Raw genomic sequence first — 16,490 nt, 5'->3', positions numbered from 1 at the left:
TGGGCTAATACAAAGATTTTAACACCAAAATGAGGAGGCTCACTGCAACAGTTACTGGAAGAGGGGCAGCGTTTTTTCCATACGAAGTGAATTGGAACTGGAGTCAATGGACCTGGAAGCACGCCCATGCTAACTTCCCATAGACTGATTATTTGTTTATGTGTGTTGTTCTTAAGTGTAGAAAGCGCCGCGGTCTGTTGTCAGCGCACTAAAAGAGTTTATGGTCTAGTCCTGCCCCCGGGAGAGTCTAAAATCTGCTGAAATCCTACAAAACACTGACATGATACCAGACAGGACATGCAAGACTCGTGCATGTCTCTTGCTCTTTCTGCAGGAGACATGCGCGAAGTGACATAGTTTGATAATCCCTCTTTTTGGAACACCATGGCTAGTAAGTTAGGTATGTCCATTTATATACACTGCATATAACAGGAAAAAACTAAAACACATTTTTAGACAGAACCTAAATAATCCATGTAAACATCACCCAAACCGTTCTTATGCTCAGATCAAACCCAGTGTTTACCTGAGTTTTAGCGTTCTGAGCAGAGATGTATTAGTTTGTGCAGGAGCTGTCAGGGATGAGTGATCTGTGCAGGGAGCAGAGCATTAGGTAATGAGCCTCTGCTGTGAGGAGAGAGCCACACTCCATCTGCCTGTGCACCAGTAAACAACAACAACAACAACAACAACAGCAATAAGCACAGCATACAGGAAGCTAAACGTGTGAGGACAGAGGGAGAATTATAGTGTTCTCATTCACTGGTTTATATTAGGGCTGTGATCGACTAAAGACATGACCTAAACTGCACTCACAACACTACACCTGCACTGGAGTTCATGCAAAAACAACCATTTATGCAGAAAACACGTACTAGGGAACTATGTATTTATATAACAAGAGGTTAAACTTGTGAATCATTAGTACCAAGAAATACCAAATCTTCAGCCAACTCACTCACTAACCTACTTCCTGCTGTTGTTCCATATAAATCTTTAGAATCTAACTAAGATGATTACTTAACTAATACATATTTTGTACAACTAAGACACCATCAACTGATTAATTGGCTAAATAATTAAAGGCCAGCAGCCCTAGTGTTTATGAAAGCATACACTACAGTAAGAGGAAAAAAAGAACTCATTTTTATATAAGGGGAGACACTATTGTACAGGCAAAATTATTTTACATATTTTTTTAACGATGAAGAACTTACATCTTCACCTTAAAAAAGGTAACATGACTTGAATTAAGAGAGTTTTATCATAATTTCACAAAATTTCACTTGACAAGTAAAATGATTTTCCAGTGGAACAAGACTTTTTGTACTTAAACTGTGAAAATACATCTTGCTATACTTAAAATAAGAAAAATAACTTTTTGCACTTGCAAATCTAATATTGCTTGAATTAAGAAGAACACACTTATTCCATTGGTAGATAATTTTACTTGTCAAGTTGAATTTACTTATATAAAGTAAAATGTTCTTAATTTGAGCCATTTTATCTTAACTAGATATTGTTTTTCCAGTGTAACTAAGTGTAACTAAGTCTTTATTTATATAACGCTTTTCACAGACATATGTCACAAAGACACTTTAGAGAGCATTATAGATTCATTAATCTTTTCTCTCCACACCCAGTGATGATAAGCTACTATTGTAGCCACAGCTGCCCTGGGGCATGCTGACGGAAGTGCGGCTGCCATGCCAGTCGGCGCTATCGATCCCTCCGACCACCACCATCACTCACACACCAAATTCATAGTAGGCAATGTGGGTGAAGTGTCTTGCCTAAGGACACAACAACAGTTTTGTGACTGGCACCCCACTGTGGCACCTGATTTTCTCTGCGGTCTCCCATCCAAGTACTAACCAGGCCCACTACTAGCTTCTGAGATCTGACTTGATCAGGCTTTGTTAAGCCGGTATGGCCCCAATGTTCAATCTTTCTGATGTCACCAAGCTAAGGTACAGCTCAGATCTGTGGAGAGACAAGCCTGAACGCATGTTTTTAATTTAGATTTTATTTGAATAATTTGCTATTAAGGCAAGGCAAGTTTAGCGCAATTCATACACAAAGTAATTCAAAGTATAATACCCGTAAAAGTTTCTGTGTGTCTATATGTGGTGTAAAACTTTGGAACAGTCTGGATACACATCTCAAGCAATGCCAAAATATCCATAAATTCAAGTTGTTATATAAACATATGGTCTGGTGACAGTATATTGAGAGTGGGTCATAATATTAGAATAATACTTTCTTCTGTAGTGCAGTCCATTACATTACTTGTATCTGTTATCTGTTACCATTGTCTGTATCCTTAACATTACCATTGTTGGTCTTCTTATGTTACACTACCAAGCTATAATTGTTACTCTTTGTCCGCACTTGTAAATAGTTCATAGAGTTTAATGCAAAATGTCTGAAAAATGCAAAAGGAAGCTCATTGTGTTAAAATAGAAGAGTAAGGGTGGGATTAAATAAGTTTTCTTTTTCCCACTCCTTTTTGGGCAATTTTTTTGTTGTGGTTATTTTCATTTCCATGATGATTTCACTTATGTTATATGTTCCATTGTATAAGAGTGTAAATCTTTTAAAAAGTGCTTTACAGAATAAGAAATACATTAAAATCACAATAAAAACAAATCAAAACATAAATAATCATCATAAAATTAAAAGAGAGAGAGACATTAAATTAGAGAGAAGAGTGCAAAATGGAAAATGAAAATCTTTCAGTCATATGCACAACTGAACAGAACTGTTTTGAGCCTTGAATTTTTGAGATTACACATTGTGACATATTGTGACTGAATAAAGGTACTGAGGTGCACCTTAATAAATGGTAAATATTGATTGCATAAAATATAGTATACAAGTGATAGTAGTACAGTTCTCAGAGTGCTTGGTCCTCTGTCCTCCCTGTCTCATATAGGGTGCAGTTTAAAATGTTATTAATTGTTTTCAAATGTTTGCACTCTATGGGTCCAGTCTATTTGAGGGAGCCCTGTACTCTGCCCAGAGCCCTGAGATCAGCTGACCAGCTCCTGTTGGTCATGCCCAGAACTAGGCTCAAGACGGGAGGTGACAGAGCCTTTTCTGTGGCAGCGCCCAGACTGTGGAACAACCTTCCTCTTCCTGTCAGATATATATATATATATTATATATATATATATATATATATATATATATATATATATATATATATATATATATATATATATATATATATATATATATATATATCGGTTGTTTCTTCTATTTTGTTGACTTGTATGTGAAGCACTTTGGTCAGCTGAAGTTGTTTTAAATGTGCTATATATAAATAAACTTGAATTTAATTATTATTATATTAACTAATAACACAAGGGATGTGGTTTAATTCCAACTATGACATTGCATAAGGCCTGTGTCCTTCGGCCTGACACCTCGTCAAACTTGTCTTTGTCAATATGTTGATTATGTAGTGTATAGTGTGATTATGTAACTGATGGACATCACATCTTAGTCTGCCCCAAGGCGACTGTGGCTACATAACAAGTGAAAATCTAAAATCTCATGTTAATATAAATAAGCAGCTAGAAATGATATGATTTTCAGACTATTCCCATTGACCTTGCTCGCGTGCCTCTGCCGCTTCTGTTTACCTGTTCTCCATCGCGAGGGATCCTGCTTGCACTCGAGCATGCGCACCCCCCTCCTCTCTTCTCCCTTCACCCTGCACTCGTCTCCCCTCCCTCCACAGACGCGCTCGCCATCCGTCCGTCCGACCAACTCCTCTGACTCACTTTTCATAATTATTAAATTACATTCCTGGCAACCCATTAAGGAGCACATTCTCTTCTTAACCACCTGCTCTCCCCCCTCCTCCTCCCCTCTCCTCCGCGACCATTTTACGCCATCCATCTTTCAGCGTTACCGGAGCCCCTAAAAGCTTTCCGACTGCGAGCGCTGTTGTAATGGGGGACAGCTCCGGGTCAGGGGTGTGGCGGGGCCTGGTGATGCCTCAGCACTATGGAGAGGGGAGAGAGGGGAGATGGGGGGCGCTGTGGAGGTCTGGTCAGAGGAGGAGGTCAGGGCGTGCTTGAACCTTTGGCACGGAGCAGTGGACAGAATGCGAGGCAGTGTGTGTCAATGTGTGTGTGTGTGTGTGTGTGTTTTGGGTGGACTGCAGAGAAAGGAGGTCCTGTGTCAGCTAACTGTGTGGAGTGTGATTTCAAAGGGTGGGCATAGGAGGAGTGTAAAGGGGCTATGGGGTAGATTTAAAGGATAAAGGAGATAAATAAGTTTGTTCTGAAAACTAAAAATGAGTGTGTGTGTGTGTGTGTATGTGTGTATGTGTGTGTGTGTGTGTGTGTGTGTGTGTGTGTGTGTGTGTGTGTGTGTGTGTGTGTGTGTGTGTGTGTGTGTGTGTGTGTGTGTATGTGTGTGTGCTTGTGCGTGTGTGCGTGTGTGTGTGTGGGTACAGACATAGCCATATTAATGTGATGATACAGTATCGATATCATGGGCTGCTGTATCAGCTACTTGTATTCGATCTCTAAGAGTATTTTTTTGTATATTTTACAAAATTATTTTGTTACAGCGCTACAGTTTTGTTGCTTGTTCAGATGAAGAAAACTCATTCACACTGCAAAAAGTGATATCTAGGTTAGTTTAAATGACTTAAATTGAGAACATTTGACTTTATTTGAGTAGATTCTACCAATGGAATAAGTATAATATTGATTTTGTTTCTTATTTTAAGGGCAAAGAGTTGCTGTTTTTCTTATTTAAAGTGTAGCAAGGTGTATTTTCATGTTTTAAGTACAAAAAGTCTTATTCCGCTGATAGATAATTTTACTTGTCAAGTGAAATTTACTCAAATCATGATGAAACTTTCTTAATTCAAGTCATCTTAACTTGGCTAGATTTTATTTTTTGCAGTGCATGCAACACATTTGACATATTTGCAGTTTTGATTAAATTGATTTGATTTGATTAAAATGGTTTCATATTCACTTTGCACAAGAAGTGGTTTAACAAAGACTTTTTAGCCTTTACTTTTATTGAATCGATTTGAAATATATCGTATCGAATCAAAAGCTCACTGTATCGAGATATGTATAGTATCATGTCCTGTGTATCAGGTTATGTATCATATCGGCAACTTCTGAATGATACCCAGCCCTAGTCATATTTACTTACTGTACATAATATTTTTTGTAGATTTTACTTTTCTTTAAGCTTGCATTTTTTCTGTTTAATTCAACTCCTGTTGTTCCAAAGGTTCTCTCGAATTATTTCTATGTTTTTGTTTCTCAATAATTTTTTTAATGGAGTATGCAGTCAGATATTAGATATTATTAGATATCATTAAGAGAGCATGTATCCACACCACATAATTAAATAGACAAGTCTAAAGTATTTTATTAAACACACATTAGTATCTATGTTTTATGGTTAACAGTAAAAAAAAAAAGTAAAATTATAAAAACAGGTTATCATGGTTGCTGAAGGAGAACAAAAAGATGTTTGAAAACGTGGATATACATTTCCAGATACAGTATATAAGTCAACTTCCACAATGAGATGTGTATTAGTCTTGGCAGTTGTTTATTGAAATGATCAGAACAATTGTGATGTAGATGTGCAGACTTTACACAGAAGAGTACTTTCCAAATTTCACATCACACCCAGGTATGTTAAAAAACATACACAAACAACACTATAACAGTGGTTTTAAACACATTTTTAAAAGCACATTTTGCATAATATCGACAATAACATGGAAAAACACTTTGTAAATGAAACTGTTCTTTTAAAAATATTCTTTTCTGCTCATAACAGCGTTAGAAAGGAGCAGATGTTGAACCACTGACTCCCTTTTGTTGGCCTCCTCAGAATCAGCTGTAACGATGTGACGTTATGGCGTGTATCGGGATGCCCATTGCTCTTCTCGCTGCGTTGTCCTGGAAACGCACTTCTGGTCAATGTTAAGTGAATAGTAAGGTTAGCCCGCTGCCTTATTGACTGAGCTGTCAATACCACTGCAGGGGGAATCCATAAGCTCCCAATGTTATCTGCACATCCTCCCAAGATGTCATGGGACTCTCTGTGCACAATGTTTATAACAGTGTTCATCTAGGATCCACATGAATAGAAAATCTTTCGTAAGGTTAAACAGACTGTCTTATCAAGAGAAGATGGAATCACAAGGGTGATGTTAATTTTAGTGGTTTAATTTCCTGTCACCAAAGCTTTAAGGTGAGTGACTGGATTAAACTGGCTGCAATGAGGAATTCACAAGAAGTATTTAATAATTAGTGGAGAATTAAAGCTGCAGATCAAAACCCACTGAAATGTTTAGTTGAATCACATGCAAATTTTAATCCAAAATGACAAGTTCAATGGAAATACATTTTTATTTGTGATGAGAAAACAACATTACTTTAACATAGATCATAAAACTGTGTAATATGGGTCCTGTAAGAAAACGCCTAATTTTCCATTTCATAATTATTTATTTATGCAAAGCAAATAATCTGGATTTTATATTGTTCTGCCTGTCGGAGCTATTTGCTTACTTTAGTTTATTATTTTTGTTTGTTAATTAGTTTACTAATTTAGTTTTGTTAATTTGCATAATATATTTTTGCTATGTTAATATTATGTTTGTTAATTTTACTCTAAATTCTTATTATTTACGTTAGTACCTTTTCTGTTTTTTGGTTTTATCTGGGTCACTTGGGGATAAAGGAGGGTGGTACATGTAGAGCAAAGTGCACCTGGGTGGGCCTATGGTTTTTTTTACCAGCGGATAGGAGAAACAGCAAGAGTAGGCCTTAAACATGTACAGTCCCTGACAAAAGTCTTGTCGCTTATCCATTTTGTAGAAACAAAAGCTTATAACTTGACTTTAAATTAATCGATTGGTTTTAGAAATGTCTCATATGAAAGCTAAAACCCTCCCAAATTATGCTCAATATACTAAAAAAAATTTGCTTCACTGAAAAAAGACTGATAATTTAATGAACACAGAAAGGTCAGATTTTGGCAAGACAAAAGTCTTGTCGCCTTGTCATATGATGCACCCAATCCTAGATTACAGCCTCACCTGTGATCAGTTACTGATCAATCAATTAGTGGGTGTGTATAAAAAGAACCCCAGCACACCAGACCTTCACATCAGCTGCAACTTGACCTCTGACAGCATGCCTAAGATCCACCCTGAGACCAAAGCGTTAATTATCAAGAGGCTGAAGACCAGATCCACTGCTGAGGTGGTGACACCTTCAATGTGTCTCAGCGTCAAGTACAAAGAATAAGAAAAAGATCTGAAATGACTGGAGATGTTTTTGACAAGCCCAGGTCCGGCAGACCCCGCAAGACAACTGCTCGGGAGGATCGTTTGTTGATTCGAAAATCCAAGGCCAGCCCCTTTTCCACTGCAGCAGACTCCACCAGGCCTGGTCACCTCAAGTCCCTGTGTCAACCTGAACAGTTTGTAGAATTCTGTCTCGAAATGGCCTCCATGGTCGAATCAGTGCACAGAAACCAGCACTAAACAAAAGGCAATTAAAAAACCATGTGGCATTTGCCAAGGCCCACAGCCTGCTAAAAGGATGGACACTGGAAAAGTGGCAGAAGGTGGATTTCTCAGATGAATCCTGGGTTGAATTACATCACAGCCGCCGCAAATATTGCAGGAGACCTACTGGAGCCCGCATGGATCCAAGATTCACCCAGAAAACAGTTAAGTTTGGTGGCGGAAAAATCATGGTCTGGGGTTCCATCCAGTATGGGGCTGTGCAAGACATTTGCAGGGTGGAAGGCAATATCAATAACCTAAAATATCAAGAAGTATTAGCTACCTCTTACATTCCCAACCATAAAAGGGGTCAAATTTTGCAGCAGGATGGTGCTCCATCGCATAATTCTATCTCGACATCAAAGTTTCTCAAGGTGAAGAAGATCAAGGTGCTCCAGGACTGGCCAGCCCAGTCACCAGACATGAACATCATTGAGCATGTCTGGGGTAGAATGAAAGAGGAAGCATGGAAGGCAAAACCAAAGAATCTTGATGAACTCTGGGAGGAATGTAAGACGCTTTCTTTGCTATTCCTGATGACTTCATCAACAAATTGTATGAATCATTGTTGAACCGCATGGATGCGTCCTTCAAGCTCATGGAAGTCATACAAGATATTAAATATGGATCTCACAGCACCACTACTTAATTCACTGATGTTATGCAACATATTTTTGTATTTGAAGTAAATTATTTGTTCAATTTTCTGTAGGTGACAAAACTTTTGTCTTGCCAAAATCTGACCTTTCTGTGTTCATTAAATGATCAATCTTTTTTCAGTGAAGCTAATTTATTTTAGTTTATTGAGCATAATTTGGGAGGGTTTTAGCTTTCATATGAGACATTTCTAAAACCAATCGATTAATTTAAAGTCAGGTTATAAGCTTTTGTTTCTACAAAATGGATAAGCGACAAGACTTTTGTCAGGGACTGTATCCTTGTTGTTTGCCTAAAACTGGAAATAAATCTGGAAACACAGCTCTGGTCATGGACATTGATTTGTTTTTTGTCACTGCGTAAACCACAAACCCATGGTGCTCAAAAGTGATTATTTGAGTTATGTTTAGTTCTGAGTTTGCTTACTGCTTTTGTTTGTTACTTTTATTTGACAAATAGTCTCTACACGGCCTAAAATACTGGTAGAGAAAATCAATAAATTGAAAATGCTTGGATTTGTTTATCTTAGATACTATATATTTTTTATTTCTATAATAAATTTCAAAACAACAAATATTTAGATATAGTCTACACTAATGTCTTGGACTGACATCAACTTTAATCCAAATCCAATACAAATAGATAAAAGACAGAAGAATCTGTGTATCATTCGTTCATTCGTTTTTCAATATAAAACCAAAAATAAGAAAATGAAAAACCAACAGTTTTTCTTCATTATTTGCCTCCAACCAAAATGAAAAAATTGATAACTGCCCTTTCCTGTTTACGTCACTTTCATGAATGCGATGGCAGACTTTCATGCCGCATACGGACTGAACCAGGACTGAATCAGAAATAAAACAGGACTACACCAGGACTAAACCGTTTTCAGTCCTGGTCTGGTCCCAGTCTCAGTCCTGGTCTGGTCCCGGTCTCAGTCCTGGTCCTGTTCCCGGTCTCAATCCTGGTCCTGTTTTTGGTCTCAATCCTGGTCTCAGTTCTGGTCTGATCCTGGTCTCAGTTCTGGTCTGATCCCAGACCTGGTTTAGTCCTGGTTTAGTCCTGGTCACAGAAGTCACGTGAACGGGAAACAGCCATTATCTTTTTTTTTTTTTTTATTTTGGTTTTGGAGACAAATAATGAATGTTTTTTAGTTTTCTTATTTTTGGTTTTATATTGAAAAACAAATGAACGACTGATACATGGATTCAGAAGACTATGTAGCTTTTCTGGAGTATAACTGACACATTCTTATCTCCATGCAGATGACATTGCTTTGCCTGGATTGTTCCACAGCATGGCATTAAGCATATAGAGTCAAACACATTATGTCCCCAAGCCAAGTTACAGGTCTGATCTATGGAGAGGTGACCCTGCTCACAGCTCACATGCATGGTTTTTAAGTTTGTTTTTAGACAATAAAGACAAATGTAATGGAATAAAAACAGGATAGACACGTTAAGCGCTGTACTTTGGAACATTCAAGGCAAAGCATCTCCATGGAGACAAACAGGTGGCGGACTCTCAGGAGAAAAGTGACATAATACACTTTAAATCCATCACAAACATGCCTCAGATCCAGTCTCCTTACACGACCTGCAGTTGCCTGTCTGCTCCCTAGCCCCCTGCAGGCTCCTCCTCTCACTGCATTCTGGGACGGCTCTCGTGTGTTTATGTTTGGAGTTGGTTGATCGGATTAAGGTCTCTTCCTCGCTCCCTGACTCCGCGTGTCATCAGTATTGGAGCATCTGCTAGAGGATGCAAAGCACTGCGGATCTGCTGCCTCATGACGGGGCATCTGAAAGTCTAATCCTGCACCTGTCTGCACCTGTCACTGTCACTCACACAATCGCACAGGCACGGCGGCAGCAGCAACTTCTCTGGTAAGTTTGGAAATGTTGACTAAGCATTTGAATAAGGGAAAAAAAAGTTAGGGTAGTGTAGGCTTTATTTAATTAAAGTTGCACTGCGGAACATTTCTCGTGGAGTTATTGCTTTGCTCAGAATATTCGAGAGTATGGTATTAAAACGTATATATTTCCATGGAGACGAACAGGGGACACCACCAGACCAAATTTCAGATCAGATCTGTGACAATCTATGAAGCTTCTCCATATTTTTAAAGTCTGTACCACACAAACCTATACTGATTATTTAGCAGGTGCTGTTTTTAACTACTTATTCTCATTCTCATTGCTTCACTTACTTAAAGGTGCATACAAAAAAAATCAGCAGAAAGCCCTAAATGGGACCATAACCTAAATCAACTGGTTAACCCTTCCAGACAATTTTGGTACATTTGTCCTCGCCTGGATTTTTTTCTTAATTTTGCTATTAAAACTCCTCCTTTTACTCCCTAATGAAGTGTGTGAAGTGAAGTTTTTTCAGTACAATCTGTTATTTCACAATTTTCATGCTGTAGTTGTGTCATATGGCTGTAATAAAAGCTATAGGACAAGTAAAACAGAAAATAAAATTCACACTCTTTCATACAAGACACACAGCAAACATGTATAAACAACTTTTTGGACATAAAAAAAAAAATGTTTAGTTTAGGGCCTTAGCTATGAAAGTGCAAAATATCAAGTCTGTAAGTAAACTAAAAAGGTCCTTATTGCCTTCAAAACAAAAAAAGTGCAATTGCCTCTGCGCAATTTCACAGACCAAGATCCATAATTTGCCATTTATTTGAGAAATATTTGCGCTTGGACTGGATTTTTCAACTGTTACAAACACAGATGTTCAGAGCAGTCGACCATTTTGACTCACTACACTCTTTGGCAAACTTTGGGCCAATCAAAATGGATGTAGCGCATGCATTTGATGGAAAAAAAAAAAAGTTCTTATTGGACACTCGTTTTATGCTGGAAATATGCTTGGAGAGCCAAATCACAGACTCATTTGAAGTTTGTTTTGCTTTCTGATTGGATATTCGTCTTGAGAACCTACATTATGTCTTACATTTCAAACCGTTGTTATTGTATCTACAATTGTGATTGCATCTGTCCATTATGCCTATAGAGATGATTGAATACCTTCACACTGCAACATGATCAAAACTGTGCATTGATATCTGCAGCAGCCTTTTGTTTTGAGAAATTAAAGTTGCAGAGGTGTAGCTGCTAATCTTTGCCTCCAACCTCTTTGATCACCACATGTTTGCAGGTATACTGGATGACGTGTCTTACCCAAAGGCAAAAGAACAGTTTCTGCTGAAGGAGACTGAATTGCCAGCATTTTCGGTACATGAGCAAAATGTCTTAACTAGTTAAAAAATTAGGGTATAGATTTTGTTGGTACTATAAGACCAAGTCTGACAATATAGAGCTATGTTATGTCTTACATTTCAAACCAGTGTTACTGTATCTAGGGACGTGATTGCATTGTCCATTAAAATCCACAGAATAACATTTGAAATAAAAGTAATCTTGCAGCATAAAATAGATTTGCTTCGGGTGTTTTGTGGAGTGGGTAAGACTGTTTTCAGTGGCAGGATAATTATGGCCATTGACATGCACTAGCCTAGCACCAGCGACCTCTGCAAATACAAGAATGATGGAATATTTTAAAAAGTGTCTCCACACGTTTCCAGCACTCTGGCTCACTAGGAAATGAGGCCCTATGTCCAAAATTCCGAACTGTCCCTTTAAAGACACAGTGCATATTCCAATGTCAGTAGAAGTCAAATGGCTCATTTCAATCTGTAGTCCCTGGCAGGTTAGGACAAGAAATACTATACACAAATGTAATAACAAACAAACGGCAACAAATTGTTTATATGCTTGTTTTTTTATTTTGTCAAAGAAGTGAGAAGCCATCAAATAATTTTAAATATTCCAAATTCTAATAAAAGTTGACAATCAACTTTTAAGATAACTACATTTAATTAATCAGCTAAAGATTTAGCACACTCACCTCACAGCAAGAGTGTTCCAGGTTCAACTCCCGGAGCAGTCAAGCCTTTCTGTGCAAATTTTGTTTGTTTTTCAAATGGAATTATTAACTTAAAAATGGTTGTTTGATTGTGATTTTCCTGACAAAGCTTTTCAATTTGACTTTTGACGATTGGTTTTAATAAAATTATTCTATTATTGTTGCTATTTTGTTCTTTCTGGAAGAAATTATGGTATTTCAAAAAACACATCTTGGAGTCCTACTTTACAATGCAGTTTGAATTTGATGAAAAACCAAACCTTAATGGAGACACATGTGAAATGGACTTGTGAGTCGTTGCTCAAAGTTGTATCTGTGTTTTGTCCTGCATTTGAGGCTTGGGTGCTCAGAAAATATATTTACTGCCTAGTGCTCAACATTTCTTCTTTAATTTTAATGGCTGATCTTCTGACTCATTCTCCATGTATTCTCAAGTCTCTATTAGACTGTAGTCAGTGTGTCAACGGCTGAATCAGTGCTGCAGTCATTCCAGTGTCATTGAAGGAAATGTTCAAATGTATTTAAATGAAAATATGTTGTTCTTTAGTGTCATTATGTGAATGTGCATTTACAAGAAAGGCAAATAATAGTGCAGTCACACCAACATATAGTGTTAATATTTTTATTTGATATTTTATATAAACATTACATGAACATATATATATATATATATATATATATATATATATATATATATATATATATATATATATATATATATATATATATATATATATATATATATATATATATATATATAATATATATATAATAAACATTAATGAAAAGTTAAGAATGGAAAATATTTGGCCTTAGCTCCAATACAAATTTAAGAATTCATACGTGAGCTAATTGTTCCATCAAAACATTTTCAATTCAGTTGAATGGACGATGAGAACTTTTTAGTTCTCAAAGTACATTAAATTCTCCAGATGGTCTAAGTGCGACAGAAGAACCGCGTGAACCATCCTCGCCTCTTCTTTTGATTGATGTTCTCCCTGCATTCCTCCTTGGTCATAATCTTGTCCTGGAGCTCCTGGTTAGTCTGTTCTGAAGAGGTCAGAGCCTCAGAAAGCTCCCGGATCTTGTCCTGCAGCAGGGCCCTCTTGTTCTCCTCAGTGCTCTGCAGAGCACTGAGCTCATCCTGGTGCTGCACCTTCAGCTGCTCCGTCTCCTGCTTGGAGTTGTTTAGTTTCTGGGCGAGCTGGTCTTTTAGATGCAGAAGGGAAGCATAAGTAGTGTGGCACCGCTCAATCACAGCGCTAAAAGTTTTTCTCTCTGTTTCGAGAGTCTGATTTAAGGCTTGTGACTTTGCCTTCTCCTCTCGGATTATTTGGCTCTGCTCTTTCTCTCTGCCGTGGAGGACTTCAACAGACTGTTTCTCCACACAGAGAGCGGATCTAAGCTCTGCCACAGTTGACTCCAGGCTCACCTTCTCATCCAGTAGGATTTGAAGTTCGGTTTCGAGAGTCTGATTTAAGGCTTGTGACTTTGCCTTCTCCTCTCGGATTATTTGGCTCTGCTCTTTCTCTCTGCCGTGGAGGACTTCAACAGACTGTTTCTCCACACAGAGAGCGGACCTAAGCTCTGCCACAGTTGACTCCAGGCTCACCTTCTCATCCAGTAGGATTTGAAGTTCGGTTTGGACCAGAATGTCCACTCTGGTCTGAGCTGCTGCGGCGGTCTGGTCCTTTTCCTTAAGGGAGGACTGAAGTTCGGCCACAAGACGCATGAGGTCCTGCTTCTCCACCTGCTCCTTTTCCAGGTGCTGGGTGAGAGTGGCGATCTGGTCCTTTAGCTCTTTCTCCTGCAACTTAACTTGACCAAGTTGCCCTCGAAGTAAAGCGTTGGCAGTGGTTTGTCCCTTGAGCTCATCCTTTACCTCTGCCCTGACGTCTTTCATTTGTTTGTCATATGCAGTGGACTTCTCCCTTTTCAGGCGGTGTATTTGTTTCTGGAGATTTTCTGCATAGACATACTTGCGTTCATATTGTTCCTGATGGAGAGCTCTCTCTTTTTCATTCTCCTCCTGTTCCTCTCTTAATTGAGCTCTCAACATCTGTATTTCTTTCAGCAGATCTTCCTGGGAGACCTGCAGAAGATTGTCCTTGTTGGTAGTCTGATCCTCTTCCTCTTGGAGGAGGGCTCTCCTTTGCGTTCGTCGCTGTTTGCGACTCAGCAAAGGGGGCCACTGCTCCTCCACCTCACAGTTGTTACCAGGTTTGTTAGCCATTTGCTTCCTGTAAAACACCGTAGATGTAGAAGTTTTACGACGTATGTTAATAAAGGTACAAACAAACTTGCCTGCTTGCTTCCGGCTCAATTGCTAACTCGCTTGTGTCACACACTTCGTCTTCTACACCCTGATATGCCTGAGTCAAAGCAAGAAGCTTTGCAAAGCAAGCTTTATGACAACATCAAAGCCACGGAACATTCTGAAGAAAACACATTCTGTTGCCATGGTTACCCACATTACATTACATACAAAGGGGACGCATCAAACAAGAGTTTACCTGTTGCTATGGTGATGTCAGCAGAGCCATGCTATAGAATGTGATGTGATGGTTGCCAGACTACTTATGCAAAATTGTCACTGATCATGGTTTAAGTTTGTTTTTAGCATCCCCTTTCAAAGTTATTCCAAGTGTTGGTGCATTTATTCTACTTTGCGTTTTACTCTGGCCGTCCCTGAAGGAAAAGGCTGACTTTAGCCAGAGGAGACCCACTGAAAACATTGACGACAGATCTTGTCCGGCCTATCTTGTTCATACTCACCAGGAGCTGTCCAGTGCTGATGAGAAGTGAGGAGGTCAACCCCCGGATTCACACAGAAGGGGAGGACTATGTTGGATAGACATTAACACTGCCAGGGTCTTTTTTGGAGCACTGTTTCTTTTTTCTCTCGTGTTATTTAGGGGAACATTCTACCAGTGAGATGAGTTGTAGACGTGGAGATATAGGGTTCTCTTGTAACTATAGTGTATTCAATGGCCATGAATCATTTTGATGTTAATATTGTGTCATGGAACATAAAAGGTTGTGGCTCACCAATTAAAAGAATGCCCTTAGCTATCTTAAGTCTCATAATACTCATAATACTGATATTACATATATTCAAGAGACACATTTTGAAAACAAAACTTTAAAATTCAGTGACAGTCCTGGTGATTTCTTTTCTTTTCTTTTTTTTTTTTTTTTTAAATTCATTCTTAACTTCACATTCAATGCACTTATCCACGACACCCCTGCTCCAGCAAAGGGGTCTCAGTGTTCTGCTCCTTGATGTCAAACTTTTTTAAGCTTGTTGGCCAACTGCTCACTGTAAAGCACTGAGACTTATTTAATAATAATGAATAATAATGCATCAATTTTATATGGAGCTTTTTTGGACACTAAAAGATGCTTTTTTACAGAGCATTATTCTTTCACTCCATACCTGGTGGTGGTACATTGTAGCCACAGCTGCCCTGGGGCAAACTGACAGAAGCAAGGCTGCCAATCTGTGCCACATGCCCCTCCGATCACCACCATCACTCACCCAGGACTTTCATACTAGGCAATGGGGTGAAGTTCCTTGCCTAAGGATACAATGACAGTTTTTACAACTGGCATCCCACTGTGACACCTGATTTTCCCAGAGGTCTCCCATCCAAGTACTAACCAGACCCGGCCCTGCTTAGCTTCTGAGATCTGACGGGATCCAGCTTTGACAAGCCGGTATGGTCACAATTTCTTTTATTTCTTTTATTTATTTATTTTAAAAGTTGTGTATTAATAAAGTTAAAGGGACAGTCTGGAATTCTGGACATAGGAACTCAATTCCTTGTTACCCGGAGTGTTGGAGATGTAAATATTCCATCCAGTCCTTGTATTTGCAGAGATCGCTGGTGCTAGGCTAGTGCATGTCAATGGTAATGACACTAAAAACAGTTTTACCCACTCCACAAAGCACCTGAAGCAAATCTGTTATTACGCCAGACTGATGATGTAAATGTCTGTGTTGACAGAATAATGTTTGAAATAAAACTAACCATGTTCATATTTGATTTTGCATGTAACCAGAAAATTATAACTTAACAATGTTATGCTACAATTACTACTACAATTATTGTATCTAAGGTTGTGGTTTCCTCTGTCCATTCCGCCTATAGATGATTGACTACCTTAACACTGTAACATGATCAAAACTGTGCGCTAATATCAGTTTTTCTCATGTTTTCCTCAGAATCTTTTTATAGCATGTTCTCTATGCCACATTCATTCCATATTTCAATATTCAAGCTCACATACAAGCTTGCCAACTGGTGTACACCTATGTTAATCCATGAAG

At 38.4% G+C, this 16,490-nt stretch overlaps 1 protein-coding gene and 1 pseudogene across 1 annotated transcript; both read right to left on the bottom strand.

The window, feature by feature from the left end:
* Positions 1-13,097: 13,097 nt before the first annotated feature.
* Positions 13,098-14,393, bottom strand: LOC129410734 (trichohyalin-like). Its single transcript, XM_055159628.1, has one exon. The coding sequence runs from the start codon at positions 14,391-14,393 to the stop codon at positions 13,098-13,100; it is 1,296 nt and encodes a 431-aa protein (XP_055015603.1).
* Positions 14,394-15,773: 1,380 nt separating this feature from the next.
* Positions 15,774-15,891, bottom strand: LOC129410753 (5S ribosomal RNA; annotated as a pseudogene).
* Between the last annotated feature and the right edge of the window lie 599 nt (positions 15,892-16,490).

This window comes from Boleophthalmus pectinirostris, unplaced genomic scaffold (genome assembly GCF_026225935.1).
Source record: "Boleophthalmus pectinirostris isolate CB_2022bp ecotype Guang Dong unplaced genomic scaffold, ASM2622593v1 HiC_scaffold_23, whole genome shotgun sequence".
Lineage (NCBI taxonomy): Eukaryota > Metazoa > Chordata > Actinopteri > Gobiiformes > Gobiidae > Boleophthalmus > Boleophthalmus pectinirostris.
This window is presented reverse-complemented; position numbering and strand designations above follow the sequence as displayed.

Coding starts and splice junctions, on each gene's coding strand:
- LOC129410734 (XM_055159628.1), bottom strand. CDS start 14,393: ATGGCTAACAAACCTGGTAACAACTGTGAGGTGGAGGAGCAGTGGCCC.